The sequence below is a fragment of the Alligator sinensis genome, unplaced genomic scaffold (assembly GCF_000455745.1).
Source record: "Alligator sinensis unplaced genomic scaffold, ASM45574v1 scaffold17_1, whole genome shotgun sequence".
NCBI lineage: Eukaryota > Metazoa > Chordata > Crocodylia > Alligatoridae > Alligator > Alligator sinensis.
The window spans coordinates 366,740-387,476 of NW_005842491.1; the positions used below are offsets into that span (position 1 = coordinate 366,740).

The window sequence follows — 20,737 nt, forward strand, 5'->3', positions numbered from 1 at the left end:
TTGCTGCATGGATTATGGTTACAGGACCCCTTTTGAAAGCATTGATGGTTCCAGGAAGTCCTAGCCCTGTCCCAGTAAGGGATGGGACCTCAGGAATCCTACTTCCACATGGATAGAAATGAAGGCTGTAGGGAGGGATGTGAGTTCTGCAGGATGGACTAGGCAATTGCTAAGGATGTACAACTATTGTCCTGGAGTCCATTCTGCTGCATTAGTCATTCCTGTCCCATGACATAAGCAGAGGCCTAGCACTAGGGGAGAGGTGCTGTTGGGCACCTTACAAAAGCAGCCTCGTGAGAATAATCATGCCAGTGCTGGGACTGTCAAGGAAGGATTTCATGTAGTTGCCTTGGGGACCCTTGTCGTTGCTGCTTCCCTGGGCCAGCTGAGGCAAGCTAATGAGGCAAGACTGGCAGGCTTGCTGTGCTGCTGCCATGTGTTTATATGCAATCTCCTCACCCTGGGGAGTTCAGCCTGGCAGCTTTCACCAGCACTAGCTTCCCCTAGAAAACACATCTCTGAAGTTTGCAATAGGTGCAGACAAGTAGTCAGGTTTCCATAGGTTAATATTAGCCATTTCACACTGTCCTCTCAGCTGGTACCACAACTGATGCTCGCACAGGCTGCTACGAATGCTTGAATATTGGGCATTCCCACCCCATTAAGAGTGGCCACACATGGTATTCTGGGAGATCAGCAGACCCATGTCCCATTTAGCCTAATAAGCCCCTTATTCAAAAAGCTATCACTTAAGAAACTGATCCAGGGAGAGGAGAGTTTACACAAGTTTATTCAACTGGTTTCTTACTTTAGTTCTACCGAGTGGGTGCTGAACAGTTACAAGCTCCTTCTGGTTCAATTACAGCCATCTAACAACAAAAAAAAAGACAACTTGGAAAAAAAATAAGAAAATCCACAACTTTTTCACGTGTCATTAAATATATTCATATATAATAACCATAATATATTAGTATGCATTGTAAAGAAACATTGCCCAAAACAGTATGCAATGGTCATAACTAAACAACATTTACAATTCAAGATATTAACAGAAATAAATCAAAAACACAGGTTTCCCGACAGGTCTGTGTAACAGGAGAAAAGGTGGGTGTGTGCAAGGGAAAACAGACACAAAATGTAACAAATTAAAATGAGACGAAACAACTTTTGTTCACTGCTACTAGTGAGTGATGATTGTTTTGGCATTTCAGCTGCTTTCCAGAATCACTTTGTAGGCACCGCAGCCCTTTTACCCTGTTACAAATTCTATGTTACCTTTCCTAAGAGTACCTCTGTATTGTTTTGCACTACTCAAGTTGCTGTAACATTCCACCGCTGTGTGTAACACTTCATGGTAAATGCAGGTGCAGGATCCTGAAAGACCCCTTGCCCCTTCCCTGTGCTCCCAGGAAGCTGATTTTTCTCTCATTGTCCATTATTCTTTGTTGACTCACCTGGAAGAATCAGATGACTTGTTTCATTGCAATGGAAGGCCCTCAGCTTAAGGTGGAGAAGTACAGCATATGATTTAATTAGCCGATAAGCCACCAAACCAGCCACAGATCCATTTGCTTTTAGTCAATGAGTGGACGTTTATAAATTCCTTGGTGGCTGCCTTATTGTCATCTCCACAGTAAGATCTGCCAGACCCTTCAAAGGAACAACTGTGGCTATGGAAGTTACTATTTAGCAGGTGAAATCCTGGCCCAGTTGAAGTCAAGAACCAGGATTTCTCCTTGGATGCTTGTTCTTAAACATAAAGAAGGGAGAGGGCCATAGGAAATAATTACTTCACAAGACACCCCAAAAGTTAAACTGTTTTATTCTAGTTCACTCAATGGAAACTGAGGTTGTATATGTTACACATGCTCATTATTCTGCATAACAGCTAAAGAGGTACTTGTTAACTGCAGAAAGAGCAAAACAAACCCCTCAGGCCTGCTGATAAGTGCAAAACTTCAACAAAAAATGTTATTTCATGCTAGTCTTGCATGTGGGTGGGGGCTTGTTTAACAAAAATCTACAATATTACATTTCTGGTTAATAATCAACTTTCTGAGCTCTAATTTGTTTTACACTTTGTGCTACCTATATGGACAGCTTCCGGGATTGCTTATTTATTTATTTATTTCCCTCCTAGTGTGTGGGGTACCAATAAATGCCCCATTGCAGCTTTTCAGAATACAAGCATCTTCTGTTGAAGAAGATAATGTTTTCTTCACAGTCCTCTGGGCATTCTTCTAAAAAAGATTCATAGCAATAGATAGAGGATTGGGCTTTTTAAGTTGAGTTGTTTTTGTTTTGAATGCAAGTCTTGATAACAGGATATTAATGCTAGCTCCAAAAACCAAACACAGAAACGCGTGCAATCCTACAGCTTCCCGGGTGGAGCCTGCAGCATATCTGAGTGGGAGGCTGAGCTGTGCCAAGGAAGACCTTGCCACTCTTGAATGGGCATATTGGAAAAGCAGGTTCAGGGGACTGTGCCAACTGGCAGTCTGAGATCCCACGTCTCTGCTGGAGATTGTGCCAAAAAACTTCCCTCCTTGAGCTCCCTGGAAAAATCTCAGAGTGAGGGCCCCGCATGAAGGCTGATTCCAAACCTGTTGATCTCAGTGAGAGTCTTTCATCTGACCACTCTGGGCTGTAGATTAAGTTCAAATGCAAATAAAACAAAAAGAGTGAATCTTCCCAGGTACTTATTCACCCATGTCTGCCTTGTGCACATGTGGGTGACCTGTACTGTCCTTGTCCTGTACTTAGTACCCATCTGGCTCAGACGGCTTTGATCCATCTGCTTTTGCTCCTTCCACAAGAGGTCAAGTGGGACACTTGATAACAGGGTATGGTATCAACTCTGGGTAGCTGAAAGCAGAGCAATCTGAGTGGATGCCACTGACTTGAATTAACTCCTTCTGTTCACCTGAATAAATGGTTCAACCTTCAGTGCCATCTCCTTCAGTAATTAGGAGAGTCAATTTGTGTGTTGGACCCATACTTTAGCTCCATCCACCCATCTGTATGGAATCATTTTGACCAATTTGTTAGACTCCTAAGTTCACAGATATCTAAGGGTATGATTTCAAAAAGAGCCTGAGTGATTTAGGAACACTAGTCCCATTTAACTATGAAATCATTTGCCTTTTCTGGTGTCTACACTGAATACACTAACTCTCTCTGTTTCTTTGACAGAAAAAAGGGGTTTGGGAACAAACACTTGCTTTTGTTAGACACTCACCACTGGGAATGTATTTCCCCTATTAACAAGTAACCTTGTTTTAGAAAAGTCTCATAATTCACAATGAAGCTCAGAGGAGCTTGTTTCTCCAACCCAATCTCAACTGCCTAATCCCAACACTGTGTTTCACTGGGAACCTCTCCACTTTACACCTATTTACATTCCTGCCTTGCTTTATGGTAGTTTATGTCATTATATAAATATTGTTGATTGCTATAAAACAAGGTAAAACCACTGGAAAATGTCATAAAATAGATGTTTCCAAGTTTCCTAAACGGAAAAATATCAGGGAGGTTTTGATTTTTTTTTTTTTTTTAGCATTGGCATCTTAGTTTGATTTTGAACTGTGTGCCCAAGCTGCCTCCTGTTTGGTTATTTTATATGCTATTGCTTGTGTGAGTTATTTATCTGCAGGCAGACATCCTTCATTTTTTATGAGCCTAACATGGAAGCTAAGAAATCCCTGCATCCTGGTTTGACCAAAACAGAACTGCCATAATGTGCACGATGGTCTAAGCAAAGTCTGATTGGATTGGTCCCGAGCTCCCACCCACAAAATGAAGCGGTAGCAAAGTTTTGCAACAGTAAGGCTCTGGATATTAACAACACCTACAAGGCCCCAGGGAAAGTCAAGGGCAATAACTTTCTCTATGGACTCTGAACTTAAGACATTCTCTCTTCTGTAGTGAGACTTCTGCATACCTAACCGTGAAAATCTTATCTTCTCTCTTAAATATTGTACAGCAGGTAATTGATTATTAGAACTATATTTTATTGAAAAAACACTTAAATAACCTATGTTAGTTGATCATCATATATATCCTCAGTGATCAATTTTTATTTAGTTTCCCCTACCTTAGCTGTCTCATTCAGTCTATGCAGAGGATGTGTATTTTGGGGTGGGGGGAAGTTAATTTCCAGCATTGTTGTCAATCAGTTTCTGACATGGTCAATTGTTTCTGTGGCTAGGCTTTGGAACTAGCAGACATCAGCAGTTTTAAGGCAGTTTGGTGTCTCTTTTCTTCAACACATAGGGGAGAAATAAGCAAGGGGATGATGGGAACTGGTAACTGAACAAGCATCTGCTTCTCCGTGATAGAGGTGTTGCATGCCCCTTAGCCAACCTCTGGTCACAACATTCCTATTGCTTTTGTGATCGTCTTTCCTGCTATACGAGGTGCAAGCTTGGCAGTCCCATGAAAGCGATTCACCAATATCCCCACAAACCCAGCCTGCCCTGCCCCCCGGATGCACACAAACTGCAAAGTGAGTTCCTTCACAAAGTCCCTACCCCCAATTCTATCTGCTCCAAGTTCTACACAAAGCAGCATGCACAGTTCTTCTCTCTCTCTTTCACTCACTCACACACACTCACTCACACACACACACACACACACACACACACACACACACACACACACTGTCTCACATGCAGACACACACACACACTCTCACACACACAAACGCACCCTCTCTCTGATGCCATCTCTTCCTTTAGGCTTTCTTACACTTCCCCTTCTTTTCCCGTTGCTGGAACTTCCTGAGCCTCCGAGCCCACGTGTCCCTCCACTGTATCACCAGACTGGTTTTGTCTGCTATGATGCCACTCTGGTCAGGTGAGTCCTCATTGTTGCCCAGCAGTAAGTACTTCTTCATGGGTTTTACTTTGGGGCATTTGCATGCAATGTCCTTGGAGTGGATCCACAGGCTCTGGTCCCCACGCCGTATCCGGTTGCTTCCCTGTTTGTAGACAGAGATGATATTGACGGTGAACTTCCACCAATCAGCAGTTTTTTCGGCCTTCAGGATGTGGATCTGCACAGCTGGAAAAAGAAAGACAAGAAAAGATGTTAAGGGGCTTTTGTTGATCCCAATAGCAAAGCACTCTAGACAAAAACAATACTTCATCTCTAATGATTATCCTCAGAAGACATGGCCAAAGGTAAACGCTGCTTTGTGACAGCCACATGTGAAATTTGCTGCTGTTTGAAGCTAAGTTCCCAGAGACTAAATGTCCATGTTAGAAAAATGTTTTGAGTGTTGGTGCAGTCATGATGGTTCAGGATATATATGAGAGATTTTTTTTTCATTATATCTTTTATTGGATCGTCTGTATAGTTAGGAGGTTCTCAGGTCATGTTGCAAAAGTCATTGCTGCAGTAAGTTGCCATTTAGTGGGCTGTCTCTCTTACCCCTTGAAGGGGGTCCCACAGTGTCATAAGTAAGGCTTGTTAATGGGCCTTTTTTGGGGGGGTTACCCTGTTGCTCCTGAGGCATCTGTTTTGAGGACAAGTACAGGGCACTGGTCTCTTTGGCCATGCATGCAGGAGACTTTGAGACGATACAGTCTGAGATAGCAGAATCATCAGTTGGGGCCTGAAGTTAAATAGGGTTTGACTACACCTAGCTGACAAATGTAATTGAAGCTGACCTGAATCAAGCTGATCACTTGCCTTATGCCAGGAAAAGAAACTGCATGGAGATGCTGCTAGTTGGCCAAGGTGGAGTGGAGATGATAGCAGCAAATCCAGGGCTGAATCACCAGAGCCCTAATAAGGGAGCACTGTGTGGAGTCAGAAAGTTGCGGGCTAGTCTTTAGGGAAGGATTCATTCCTGGGACAATCTCCCATAGGCAGGAGTGAAAGCCCCATTAGAAGAAGGAGAGGAGAGCTCTACCCAGCAGAGCCGTGCACAGGCCGACTGGACGGGACTTCTCTGCTGCTCCTGTTGTGGGGTCAGGAAGCCTCTAGGTCCTGTCGTGGCTCCTGGCCCACTCCAAGCACTGGCGCTGCGCAGAACCCGTGGATCCACCACCTCCCAACAAATGTATGCAGGGATCTGATCCCTCACAGCCACCAGCATGCATCCTAGGCAGATTGGCTTGCACAGGAGACTTCCTAGGCTCAAATCCAGCTTAGCATTGCTCTTTCCTCAAGCCTTTAAGTGTTTGCCCTGCTCTTTGCTATGGTTGTTAAAATAATTAGCCTCATCTGCATGTTACTGTAGAGTAGAATAAGCCTGTGTGTAATGAATAGTGTGCAGAGGGGGCTATTTCAAAGGGCATTGAGTCAGGCTCATTTAGAGACATTTCTGTTTCACTTCCTACTCTTGCATTCCTAATGTTCACCATTTTTTCTGCTACTATCTCAAATTCAGTCTTCCCAGACATAAGGCTCAGAGTAAGTTTGGAGGAAACATGCACATCAGTGCTTGGAGATCTTGCGTCAGCAATGCCCAAAGCATAGCTCAAGTCTGTTCTCCAGTTTACTAGGAGGTAGTTCAACTGGCGTGGCCCACATGCACTGTTAATGTGAAAGAACCAGTGCTGATGTGCAGCAGCACCTCCATGACTTATGCTGCTTTACCTCTAGTGGTGATGTCCACAGCAAATTAGGGATGTCTGTTCATTTGACCTATCCAATTTTCCTTACTTTTCTTTCAAATGTTTCTGGGCATCCTGAAGTTTGAATTAATCAGACCCAACTATTATGGTAATGGTTTCCATGTTTGCCTCACCAAGGGATTTGATGCTTATTATAAACTTAAAATAATGAAATAAAAATAAAGTGGGCTTATGTTTGGCTGAAGTCATAAAGGTCATAATGGTGCCAAAATCTTCCCCTTCCACTTACAGAAACAGGGGCAGAAGGGAGGGAAAAATACACCCTCCAGAATGCTTGTTTTCCACAGACCGGGCTGGGAAGGAATCATAGAAAAAGAGGGCTGGAAGGGAACTCAGGAGGTCATCTAATCCAGCCCCCTGCTCAGGGCAGGATCATCCCACTTAAACCAACCCAGACAATTGTTTCGCCAACTTGCTCTTAAAAACCTCCTATGACAGCGTCTACAGGCCATCTAGGTAATCTGTTCCAGTGCTTAACAATCCTCATAGTTAGAAAACTCCTCCTAATATCTAAACTAAACTTCCACTGTAGCAATTTGAAGCTCATTACTTTGGGTTCTGTCCTCTGAAGACAGAGAGAACGATTGATCGCTATCATCTTTATAACAACCTTTGTATTTGAAGCCTGTTCCCTGGAAAGTGGGATGCATGCCACTGTAAGTTGTCTTCAGCATTTACTCAGCAAAACAGCTGCTTGTGACCCTGTTCTGAGAGGCCTGCCGTCTCACTGTACCAGAGGGTTAGAAGGGGTAGGGTGGTTGCAAATGCAGTGGCTGCAAACAGCAGACACAATCCTTACACACACACAGTATTTTAGAGCAATAATTCTAGAGTGGCATCAAGACCTGTCCTCTTGCAGCTCTTAACCGACAGGGCTCTACTATTTAAGCTAACTAGTCTCCTCATCTGAATGTCCTTCTCTTCACTACACACTCACCCAGTATATTGTTCAAAGCACAAAACCATTTACTCTTGAAAACTACAGTCTGGCTTTAGGAGTTCAAGAGAATATCCCTGCTATGCTCGAATATATAAATCCCACTCCCAAGAGTTAGGCATGAAGATTAAGGGACAGACACTGTCCTACATCTTTACACTGTCAGTTCCTGCCCTTTGTGTACTGTCTTCCTGGGCAGATATCTTTGTGGGTGTGGGCCACAAAAACAGCGGATTATGCTGCCGCGATTGGCAGAGGAGGAGCTGGTGCTCCCTGGGCACCACACAGCTGCCCTGGGCACAGAGCTGTACTGCTACACCTCTGGTTGCCACAGACCGGCTCCACTCCATCCCCACTTTGATTTTCTGAATGAACATGGATTTTCTCCATAGCCCTTACTTTAGAACAAAAATGAAGCCCTCATGCACAGTTAGCACTAATTGTGCAGCACCCACTAATGCTGCAACTTTGCTGTACCATGTAATACTGGCATAAATAGCCAACTGGTCTCCTGGGCTGCGTGCAAGACCATCCTTAGGGCAATGAGAGTCTGGCATGTCAGGCTGTGAGCAATTTGCATGACCTGTTATGGAAACTACATGTTGAATCTGGCACGGGCTCTCTGAAGTGCTCTGTGGGCCTTTTGTATACAAATGGTCAGTATTTAGGGAATATGCTGTGGGCCTGATACAAATAGGATGGGCCCAGGTGCCAGAAAGATCCAAGCCTTCAAGAGCAATTAGTCCTGGCTCTAGAATGACATACTGCAATGGAGTCATTCCTAAACTGTGGTTTATGGCTCACGGGTGCTTGGTGAGGCCAAAGCAAGTTATCTACAGAACACACTGGGTACGCCATTTTCAATTAAAAGTTTGACAACAAGTTTGTAGAGTGGTCAGTGAAAAGTGCTGGTGCAATAAGAAAGAAGGCTTCTGTGCCACTTAGTGAGACTGCCTTCACTGGAGCTGTCCAGGACTGCTTGGGGAGATGTCACGTGTGGCTGAGTCATTCATTCTGTCAGTCCTGTTGCTGAGCATGAGAAAGGAGATGCGAGGCATCTTATGGTGCCATCAGCCACAAGTAACTGGTGGGTAGCCCATAGGCAGAGACTTTGGGCTTGGTGTCCACCCTGCCTGCCTCATCTCTGTGTCTGTCATTCATTTAGTTAAAGATTTTGTGACATGCTTTGACTTGCAGGTGAGTGAGATTATCTCAACCGGAGGATGCAAGATGAGCAGCCAGTTTAAGGATGACCAAGTGGCTCAGAGCTTTGCATTATCTTGCAGAGTGGTTTAAGACTTTGATCTCTTTACAACCTTAAACCTGTTGCATTACGTGTCAAACAAGTATTGTGGCTTCCACCAATCCTCAGCATATATCTATAAATACCAGCCAATCAAGTCTCAAGCTCTGTTGAATAGTCTTGGACTAGAAGAGATTCTGCAGTGGAATAGTAAGTAATTCACCTAGTCCTAGATCTGTCTGAGGCCCCTGCTGGATGGGAAGGAAGGTTCTACCAAGTCAGGATTGAGATATATTCACAGAACGAGGGTATATTCCCAGCAGGGGTGTGATACGACAACACCACTCTAAGCACTAGCCAAGCAGGACCTTTGTTAGCACAAGAAAATCTGACGGTAGGCCAGTCAATGACAGAGGGCATAACAAATTGGACATTTCCCAAGCATGCTGCTTACAGGTTTGAATACGGTAAATGCTGGTGTGTTGTAAACCCATCCTTCAAGAGGGAGGCAGCAAATTTGGCCTTCTTAGGTAGGCTGAGACAAATTCTAGTAATGCATCCCTTGCAAACAGGCATCTCTTAGATGAGAGAGGACACACCTGAGGTTAGATGAATCAGCTGCAGAGATAGTAGGTGGCTGGAAAACAGTCTAGACTAGAACATTGTACCCTTTATTAACACAGGACCCCAACAGCATTAACAGCACAGCTTTGTAGTACACACCACCAGCTCCTGCCAATGTGTTACAACTGATTAGAAAACATGCTTTTAAAAATAGGTGCTTTGTTAGATATGGGACTAAGATGCATCTGGGTCCAAATGATCAGATTCCAGGGTATTCAAGAGTCTTGGTTTGGTTCACTTTTGGATGGGAGAGTTTTATACTTATTCTGGGCAGACCGATTAAATGCTCTAACAGGTCTTTCCTACTTCTGAGTGAAATGCTTACAATGATGAGGGATAGTAAGCAACTTTGAATTTGAATTTAGGCCCAAATTCTATTAAAGCTGGGTGCTTCTTCACAGCCACGGACTTGATGCAGCCCTGTCTCCATTTGGATGCCAACTGAGTGATTAGACACAATGTCCGTACAGTGAAATCATCCCCCATTAAAGCCTGGTAGCAATATTCAAAGGGCTTTATATTGCCATGGACAAATGCAAAATACAAAAGTTTTGCAGGGTATACATAAAACTAATCCTCTATTTCATGAGGATGTGGCCGTACAGTCTTGTCAGATACCTTTCCTAATGCAAGAGACTAAATTATAGAGGATAAATTAAGAAGCCCAATGGATAACTGGGATGGGCAAAATCCTGGCACTGCTGATCTCAGACCATATAAGCCATAGTCCCTTTATCTTTGTGTTCAGAAACATTTTTTGTTGAGAAAGATGGAGAATGGCAGTGAAACAATCCCAAGTTCCAGTCTCACTGCTGGGTTTCAGCTTTCCTGTTCTGCATCCCTATTCAGTTTGAGGGAGGCTCTCAGGTGGCATTCAACTGATTTATAAGTAAACTGAACAAGCGGATCTTCCAGGAAAAAATACTAATCCCACTGCCCAGTATAGCAGAAATGAATAGCTATTATAACAGGTAAATTAATGCCAGTCAATCCACACTGCACTCTCCCATTCTACTTCTTCGTAATAAGCTCCTACCCATTCTTTTAGTAACAATGGCTGCCCACAGTGTGCACAGCATCAATGACAAGGGGTGTGAGGGAAATGGAGAAATGAAGGCCTTCACCAAAATGCAGCAGAAATTTAATCTCATCTCATTAGAGTGGGGGTAACCCAGATGCTGTGAAGGATGTGATTTCAGCCTGAGTGCTACAACATCAGAAGAGGTCATAAGCAGGTTTTATGAGGTTGCAGCCATCCATCTTTTTTGTGGGTAGATAAGAAGAGTAATGATTCAAAACCATATAGAAGAGAATCCCTATTTTTTCCCTGTAATTTGCAAGAGGAGTTGAGATCCACAGCTAGTGTGTTCCTTGAAGAACAGGTTTGTCCCACCTTTAATACAGCAAATGTGCAGAATGCTGCATTTGAAGTATGTCAGGGCTTAAAGCAACACGGTCTGAACACCAGAGTACAGCCCTGCTTAGGTAAGAACATGGGTCTGCAGACTGCTCCAAAAGTGGGAATCTCCATTTCCAGGACCATGAAAAGGTGATCCAAATACCACTGCCATCCAGGAGCATCTGCTGATATATTAGGTGGGTCAAACTGGTGAGTATGTCTGCATACAAACAGCTTGTGTTTTTTTGTTTGACACTGGTTACTCTACATATGTGGGCAAGATTTGCGAATGATGGGCATGACTACTTTCTCTGTTGTCCTTTGAGTGCCGTGTTGGATTGATACTCTAAGGAATGGTGGGACACAGCTAACGACAGAACGCTGCTAAACTCTGATAATCTTCTTTCCACTTGGAAGCCCCCTGGGACAGTTTGCAACCACTCAGTTGGCTCAGGTGGGCAGATGCATGAGCAAAAACATCTGTGTGGGGATGGGATTAGAGGACTCTAATCTAGCAGAAAAAGGCATAATGAAGCTGAAGCTAAATAGATTCACATACAAAACAAGGTGCAGTGTTTTTAAAGGAAGGTAATTAACTATTGGAACAACATAACCAGGGACATGGTGGATCCTCTTCCTCTGAAGTCTTTAAATCAAAGCTGTATGTCTTTCTAAAATATATTCTATAATTCAAATGGAAGGGATAAAATTTATACAGAAGTCAGTGGCTTGGTTGCTTGTCCTGTGCTATATAAAAGGTCAGACATGATACTGATAATGGCTTTAAAATCTATAAATCTATGGCTTTAAAGATGAATTTCCCATAGTATTTTTGTGCTACTGATACATATCCTTTCTGACAAGTAGTACAATCTGTATCCAAACATTTTACAGCCTTACAATATGCTCAGTTCTAATAATGGATAATGTTGTGTTTAATTTAGCTGAGCCAAGATACCTAGCTCCAGTTGAGGTACAAAATGGGAAGAAACATTGAGATATATCAAACTAAGATCACAGATCTGTATGCCCCAAATCTTGATCCAGACCCTATTTTTGTGTGCGCACTGTTTTTCTGGGACAATATATTAATTAATGTAAACATACATGGAATGATTCAACAGAAGGCAGCTAGTTTGCCTCATATCACTGAATACCAATGTACATTTCTGATCAGATATACTGTTTGGCCAAACAGGGCAGCTCTACCTAAGCCTCTATACCACTCCTTGGAACATACAGGTACAACATAATACTACATCGTGTTTGTATAAAGGCAGCATGGTTCTCTTTGGCTTCACATAATGTTCAACATATGAGGTCAAAGCTTAAGTTTTAAGAGTTTGGTGTAGAAATGGTGCTAACTTTTCAACTCAGCTGCTGACATTTCAGAGACCAAGGGAAGATGCCAAGAGTAGCCATCTGGGCGCTATAACCAAAACACAGAAAACTCAATTGATTTCATTCCACAGAAATCCCTAGGTCTGTTTTTCATTTATAGAAGACAGGAAGAACAAGCTGGATGACAGTGACCTCCTAGAACATCTGGGGAGAAATTTGGCACTAATGGTAAAAATAGGACTCTTCCTGGTCTCCTCTGAGAAGATGCTCAGATGATTGGAAAAGGGCAAATACAGTGCCCATCTTTAAGAAAGGGAAGAAGGAGGATCCAGGAAAGTATATAAACCAGTCAGTCTGACCTCAATACCTGGAAAGATCATGGGACAGGCCCTCAAGGAATCTATTTCAAAGCACATAGAGGAGAACAAAGTGTTTAGGAACAGCCAGCATGGATTCACCAAGAGCAAATTGTGCCTAACCAACTTGATTTTCTTTTATGATAAGGTGACAGGCTCTGTGGATAGAGAGAAAGCAATGGATGTGATGTACCTTGGTGTGAGCAATGCTTTCTATGCTGTCTTTCATGACACTCTCATTAACAAACTAACAAAATACAGACTAAATGAAAGTACTGTAATGTGGATACATCATTAGTTGGATCGTCATTCTCAGCAAGCAGTCATCAATGGCTCAATGTTTAGTTGGGAGGAGGGGTCAGGTGGTCTTCCTGAAGGCTCTGTCCTGGGTCTGGAATTATTCATCATCTTCATTAATTATTTGGATAATGGGATTGTGTACATGCTTAGCAAATTTTGGGATGACACCATGTAGGGTGGAGTTGCAGACACTCTGGAGGGCAGGTGTAGGATCCAGAATGACCTGGATGGATGGTCTGCAATCATTAGATAAGATTCCATAAGGGCAAGTGCAAAGTGCTGCACTTGGGATGGGATTATTGCATACACAAATACGGCTACGTTGGGCTGCAGTACCGCAGAGAAGAACCTGAAGTTTACAGTGGACCAGAAGCTGAACATGAGTCAACAGTGTGCTCTTGTTGCAAAAGAACCCAATAGCTTTCTGGGTTGTGAACAGAAGTGTCACTTGCAGATCAAAGGAAGTGATTGTTTTGCAGTATTCAGCACTGGTGAGGCCTCCTCTGGAGTATTGTGTCCAGTTTTGGGCCCCACACATCAAGAAGGCCTCAGCAATGGCCTTAGGTTTCAGGAGAGGAAATTTAGGTTGGAGATTCAGAAGAACTTTCGCACCGTAAAGGTGGCCAAGCATTGGAAAGGTTACCCAGAGAAACTGGAATCTCCAACCTCGGAAATTTTCAAGAGCAGGCTGGAAAGACACTTGGCTATGATGAGTTAGTTAGGAACAATCCTGCCTTAAGCAGGGGGCTAGACTAGATGACCTTGTGTGAGGTCCTTTTCCAGCTGTATTGTGACTGACAAAGGTTTTTTTTTCCAGCTCCCTGGCATTAAGACATGGATTCTGGTAGCTGTTTGCCAGGCAACTGCATGTTGCACCCTGAAGTTCATGTGCTGAGTGGGGCAGAGTGCAGGCTATGAAATATCTGAGTGACTAGCTTTCTCCAGTGAGCCATGCTCAGTACGTGGTATGCACTAGTAATTGTTCTAGGCAGAATCACAAAGGAGCAAATTGCCGGGGTTCATATGGGTGCTGTTTCATCTGCATCCAGGGCTGGTTTGTGTCGACACATCCCCCCTAGAACTGGTGCTGTGCTGGGACCTCCTGATGGAGGAGAAAGGCTGCTTTCTTGTACAATATTACTTGACAGGTATGTCTATCTCTAGTTGCATGCATATTCAGAAACCTCTATCCTAGTTCATTCCGAAATCTCCTCAATGTACCCCCCAAAAATAGGCATTGTAATTTTCCATGCTGCCCTGTGCCTACGTTCTACTCCATTCAGATTTCGCCTAGTTTATAACACGACGCTTTCAGCAACAGTAACTGAATACCATTGCTGGTGCAATTGAATTAAGCAGGGGACAAAAACCAGAGATTCTGGGCCCTGACATTTGCTCAGAAAGCCGTAGACTCTAGTGATGCTGTGAAGTAAGTGATGGAGGTTGCTCAAGCTAGTGATGTGTGGTGCAGTCGGAATTTCCATTCATAAAAATGTCACTGCTGTGGTTCAGTTTCAAACCACATGGAGTGGAGGAAAACTGCTTTTATTACTCGAGTAATAGAGCAATCCAAGTGTTGCTGCATGTTGATGAAACAGATGAAATCTGGAAGCATCTTGCTTTGGCCTAGTTATGTATTTGTTTCCTCTGAATAGCTGTCTGTCAAATAATGTTCGTGGTAACCAAAAGCAGAAAATCGGAAGGACGAGAGGAACCCAGGGTATTTTGTGACTACCTCTCTTCCATTTTTTTTTCCTTCACTGAGTGTAACACTACACTTCTTGCTAAGTTTGCTTCCAGGAAAGTAGCCTTGTTGGGAAATGGCTTCATGTGTTTATTTGCTAATTGTGAGTGGAGAGGAATCCATAAAACTAGACAGAAAGAAAAAAAAAACCATTGGAAGTTACATACTGGAGAGCAGACAAAGTAAAGAGAGATCACTTTATGAAAGATCCAAGCTGGCTTAGCCCAAAGGATATAGCATTCCACTTTTTCTGTTTTCTGACCTAACTTGTAGTTCAGCAACAAAACACTTTTGACTGAATTTTCAACCTGTTTCTAAACTTCCCTCTTGATTTACAGTCCAGCCTCTCCATCCACTTGTCTGTCTGTAAGATTTACCACATCCCATGTCAATGCCAGAGGGACTCAGTGTTTGTTATATAGGTTGAAAAAAAAAACCCATCCAAACCAGCAACACAAAAATCTCTAACCTGTGTTGGTGATGATAACTGATCATTAAAGGTGCAGAATTAACATTTGGAGGAGCAACCCATCTGATTAAAAGCCTTGTATGCAACATGCTTTAGTGCTAAGATAGGAGGGGGGAAGAATTAAGTCCATGAATACCTTTTAAATTGCAAAATGCATGTACTTTTAAAAAGTATGTCTGTCATAGATGCCAGATGCTTTCATAAAATTCTGAGCTCTGACTACATATTTCCCAGAGTACTGTGAAGGTAAGAAAAAGTGAAGATGAGCCAATTTTTATTTTTTTTGGAAACAGATCTTTCCAAAAAACCTTAAACCTTTGACCTGCCCAGATCCACACTGACAAAATGGAGAAAATGAATGCAAAGGAACCGAGCAGAGGTGGTTACTGGAAACTCGGTCTGTCTAAAATACAGTCTATATTTTTTTATGTCAAAGTCCCCTCTTTTTTTAATAAATGAAGTGGAAGGACTGAAGGCTTAGGTGAAAACTTGGCTGGCACAGCCATTGCTATGCTCATTGACAGAAAGTTTTATGTTCTAACTTAGCTTCTAGATCATGTGATTTCCTGAAGCTGAAGGAAACCAAGTGGCCCTTCTAATATTGTTTCCACCAACTGCTGGGTCGCTGCAGCCAAACATCTATCAACCACACATGGGGTTCTCCAAGGAAATCTCTTGCAACACAAAAGAAGAGTAAAAAAATCAACCTTTTCTCTTTGTTTTTGCAGTAGATGGTGTGTGCTGGGAAGCAATGTCCCACAATGGCATGTCAATGTCCTCTAATGAAACTTAGATTCCTAGGGGCCAAATCTTCAAAGTCATTTAGGCACACTTTGCATGATAGGTACCTCCTATGATTTTCAAAAGTACCTAAGCAGGTTAGGTGCTGAAGGGGCCAACCTATTTTAAAAATGTGTTTGAAAATCTCAGGAGATGCCTATTTTCATCTTATACTTCTGACACTAAGGGCAGAAACCTATTTCTCTTTCTACAACCAAACAGCAGTTACATAGCTACGTAACCACCATTTGTGGCACTTTGGCAGTTTTCAGTCTTAGTGGGGAGGGGAGATGCTCAAGTGTCCACGTGGACACTGACCATATGCAGTAGATTGCACTCTAGCCAGAGGGTGTGCAGCTCTGTACATGTTTGTAGGCAACTGTAAGTCCCACAACTGTAGCCCAGCACAAATCCATGATAAGGGGTTGTTAGATACCAGAGGAGGAGACTCTCCTATATTTTGACCCAATAGGGCACTAACTTAGAAAGCAGAAGAGCCTTACTGTAGCACCCTCTTACCTAGAGGTTTGAATCTGGAATCTGGATCTCTCCAACTTCCCAGAACAGTATTTCTACCACCATGCCACAGGTTAGATATTAGAAAATTTCCCTCTCCAGCCTTCTCTTTGCAGCTGGCAGCTAAGAGAGGGAAGTGTGTAGGGCCAGTAGGAAGCAGATAAGCCAGAAGCAGATAAACCAGGAGGGGATGTTGGTTTCTAAAAGGGGCAGAAACGTCCACACTGCTCTCGCACTTACTGTTCATTGGACAAATAAAGGTACAATGGATCAGCTTCACGAGGAGGGCTGGAGCAGGTACTGGTTAATGCCTACCCTGTGGCCTGGTGGTTAGCACACTGTGCTAGAATAACAACTCCTGATGAGCTACTTTGACATAATTTCACATGTAGGCAGATAGGAGTTTGTTGGTTCGGGTAAGGAACTTCAGGTGCTGGTTAATTTAACACCACAGGTGAAATCCTGACCTCATTCAAGTCATGTCATTAACTAGGAATTAGGATTTCATGCCGTAAATGCATAGGATTACCCTCTGCGCCTTTCCTTCAGTTGGCTTCCAGCACAACAGTCTGCTTCAGGTCAGTCTAGGAAACTGTATTCATTACAGAGGGGGAAACGGACCCAGTTCCAAATTGAGAGTAAGTTTTTGGGCCAGTGCCTATTAAGATGGTCTGCAGTGCCATGTATTACACAAATGCACACCTTTGGTGTGAGAGCTGCACTGATGCTTACATTGGTGTATCTTTCTTTGCTAAATGATTGGTTTTATATTGGTTCACAAATACATGAGAACTTCACTAATAAAATTACATTCCTCTAGAGAATGATATAGACAGGAACTAAGATTAAAGGCCCAGCGCACTATTTCTCTTCAACATATACCATCATTTACAGCTGTACAAATGGTTGTTAATGCTGCATGTTTGCAGATGGCTATACCGGCATCTTCTGCTCATTTGCTTGGGTGTAAATAAAGATACAAATTGCAGTGAATTGGCCCCATTGTCAAGGTACAGGGAAAAGGAGAATCAGGACAGAGAGAAAAGAAGGCATTTTCCTAACAGAAACAAAAGGCACTTGTAAAGGCAAGCAAATAATGTGATGATGAATGCAGCTTGGCACCTTACACCACTTATCATTCTGGCCCCACTATCTGCTTGTGCTATAACCCGGTCTAGTCATTTGAGCTGAACTCAAAAAAAACCTTGTTTGAACAGCTACATGGACATGATTTAGCTCTGCAAACATCTGCCATACAGCAGCTGAGGCAGAAATTCCACTTCCAGAAACAACATCTGAGACTATTCTCCCTACATCCACTCTGCTGTGCAGATAGCTCCCTCTCTGTGTGGCAACTCCCAAAGTCACCATGCAGGATCACTCTTGCACTTCTTCTCACTGATTTTTCCTTAGATGACACTGTTACAGGTCATCAGGTACTGCCTGAACATTTCCTAAAACCAAACTCTAAACCCAACAAAGGACTGGAAAATCAGCAAGGTGCGTCATCATCTCCTGGGCACGAGTGAGACCCACAGCATAGTGCAGGGTGGCCAACCTCCAGCATGTATGCCACAAGCAGCACAGGCAGCCTCTGTGTGTGGCATAGAGTGGATCAGGGAGGAGACAAGCAGCAGATGGGGCAAGAGGCATATATCAGGGAGAAAAGCAGAAGATGGGGCAGAGGAGGGAGATCAGAGTGGCACTCGGGGAGGGTGCAGGGCAAGGCTACCAGAAAAGTTTGGCCCCCAGTGACAAAGTGTATCACTGCAGCAGGAAGGCAACTTAACATGGGGACAGACCTGTGTTTTCCAGTTACCTGGCAACACCTCCCAGAGACCCACAGAAGGCAGAGAAGCCAATAAGAAATGTTTGCCTAAAGGATAAAATTGCCTGGCAGCTCAGACTCTTCACTACATTAATCTGGCCCATGGGCCTGGCGTTTAAATGGTGTCACACATTTAGAGCAGCTGTATTTCACAGGGTAATAAATGACGCCAGGGAAGATGTTTATATAAGCAGAGTAGGAAGGGATCATGAAACATTCCCCATTTATCATGAGCAGAAGCAGATGGATAACCCAGGGCTAGGGCACATCCCTCTCACGCTTCTGATTGCAATTCAAACCACTTGCTGGTCACTCTTGTGGTTTATGGTCTCCTGAGAGACTTTTAGGGTTGATTAACAACTTAATTGTCTCCTTTTTGCCCCCTTCTTTATCCTACTGGGAATCTGCTTTGCAATGCACACTGCAAGGCCAGTGCAGCAATGATCAGGAGAGAGACACACTTGCCCATGGCCTGTTCATTCTTCTGTCATTTGGAGCCCCAACCAGCAAACAGAGAGATCAAATCAGCATTCAGCTGAAGAAGGATTTGACAAGCCAGCTGGTTAACAGTGCTGGTAACCTCTCTCAGCAGGGAAGAAGGGACTTTCCCCGCTGCAAGGCATCATCCCCATTTCATTCACAGCGGTGCTTGCACTGTAAGCCACAAAGCCCACCCGATGATCAGAGGGAAAGTGGATTAGTCTGAGCCCTGGCACTAGGGAAAACACGATGGGTGAAATTGCTGTAATTCGTAATTGAGGCAAGCTGTTGAAGCAACCAGCGGGTGCCCCTTAAGCGGCCATGTGATGCTGCTGTGTTCCAGCAATGTACCCCCTGAGGGGAGAACAAAATCAAATGAGTCACAGCTTTCACAGAGATCCTGCTGCAGCCTGGGCTGATGACACCAGTTTTCAGCATGGAATGGCTCCTGTCCAGTTCCTGAACAGAATACCTTGGGACCGCACAGTTCCAGTGCTGAGAGCAGAGCAGGCATCTCCCTGGATGCCTTTGCCTGATTATTTTCTGTGCACTTTCAAAAAGCAACTAGCTGTACCATCCTGAATCTGTCCCTTTACCCAGCATTTGCAAAGCAGGCTGCTGCTGCATCTGGGGATCCCTGCAGGCAGGACAGGTGCCCTGAGTAGGCCCATTGGTCCCTCAAGCCAATGAAACGTTTAGATATGGAGGGTTAAGTTTAATCCCATAGGTCAGGGACAATTAGGTTAACACTGGGGAATCTTTTGGCATATGTTTAGGGCCAAATAGAAGTCCTTGCTGTGTTCAAACTCTTTAGTCCAGCAAAAGGCACTGTGGCTTCAGGGCTTATAATTCAGTTATCTGATAAAAGAAGTATAAAACAATTTTTTGACACCCCATAACACCTGTTCTACACACAGAGTAGCCCCAGGTTAACCAGGTGTTAGCTGAGAACCATTCGGCTAAACAGGTGAAATGCTCTGTGGGAGGATGCTTAGATCGTTTTGAATCCATTTTGTGACACTCTGGCTGTACCTACAAAATAAACATTTCAACAAAGGTCTGTACCAGTTTAAACACCTATTTAAATTAAACCAGCTCAACTGCTTTCATTGTGCTCACATCCCTTTCCATGGGTGACACCTTTAGATATGTGTCCCTAGGAAATGAAGTGTTCTGCTTAAACCCAGGACAGGCATAGGCAAGCCATCCCACCCTACCCCACGAACATGCCTCAGCCCTGACTCGAAGGGGCTACTGCTCCAGTATGGAAAAGGGTTCAGCTACTATTTGGTCCCTGGTCCCTCAGAAGAGGCCATAGTTTAGAGTGGCATTTACACAGGCTGGCTGGGAGCTGAACTGGAACCCACCACTTATTTCAGACCTGTTGCAAAACAGCCATCAGATGGCACTACTGCTCCTGCTTCATACTTTATAAAATTTAGTAGTCCTTCCCAGTCCAGTTCAGGTTACAGCCTCATGTGGCCTATCTACTGAGGTCTTCCAATGGTCTGGCTAAGGCAGTACAACCAAAAAGAAAGCCCTGGGGTTTTTTTTTTTATGTTTCATGTCAGCATCCTAAAGGATAAAATGGAAGCACCAGTCTTGACACCTGCAGTCAAAAAATCATGAGTAAGGTTTCTGCTTTCTGGTTTTGGAATCATCCAGATTCCTGTTTTCATGCTTTTCTGTGCAAATATAGAGCTTAGGAATTTACCTTATTTTTAATTAAAACAGAAATTCTGGCGTGATAACATAATTCCAGAAGCTGAGACTGCTAGAAAAGTACCAACTCTCTCAAAAATTGTCAATACTGTACTGTAAAAGGGCAATACTGTAAGAATAGCCTTGCTTCAGTGCTCATCTTTAAGAAATATTGTTCAAAATAATGTGGTGTCAGGATGGGAGCTGACTTGATTGCCTTTACTATGTGTGCTGGGCAGAAGATACTGTGCAAAAGAGTGTTTCTAGCTGTTCTTTTTACTTAAGTGATTGCTGTTTTATGGAAAATAGTAACTGAACTGAGTTCTTCCAGTGCTTAAATGACTAATCTTTATTTGTAAAGTGGTCTGGGCATCTCAG

At 43.5% G+C, this 20,737-nt stretch overlaps 1 protein-coding gene across 4 annotated transcripts in view; it reads right to left on the minus strand.

The window, feature by feature from the left end:
* Positions 1-771: 771 nt before the first annotated feature.
* The window catches only part of LOC102374924 (netrin-1), a 118,302-nt gene continuing 98,336 nt past the window's right edge, over positions 772-20,737 (minus strand). Inside the window, exons 5-6 of one of the 4 annotated variants that reach the window (XM_025212890.1) lie at positions 4,747-5,061; positions 772-869 (exon numbers count right to left, since the gene is read on the minus strand). In XM_025212890.1, the coding sequence (XP_025068675.1) occupies positions 856-869; positions 4,747-5,061 (329 nt within the window). In that variant the 3' untranslated portion in view covers positions 772-855. Of the gene's footprint in view, positions 1,455-4,707; positions 5,062-20,737 lie in introns of all 4 variants that reach the window. The other 3 variants (XM_006031272.3, XM_025212889.1, XM_014523464.2) reach the window with 3 other exon arrangements.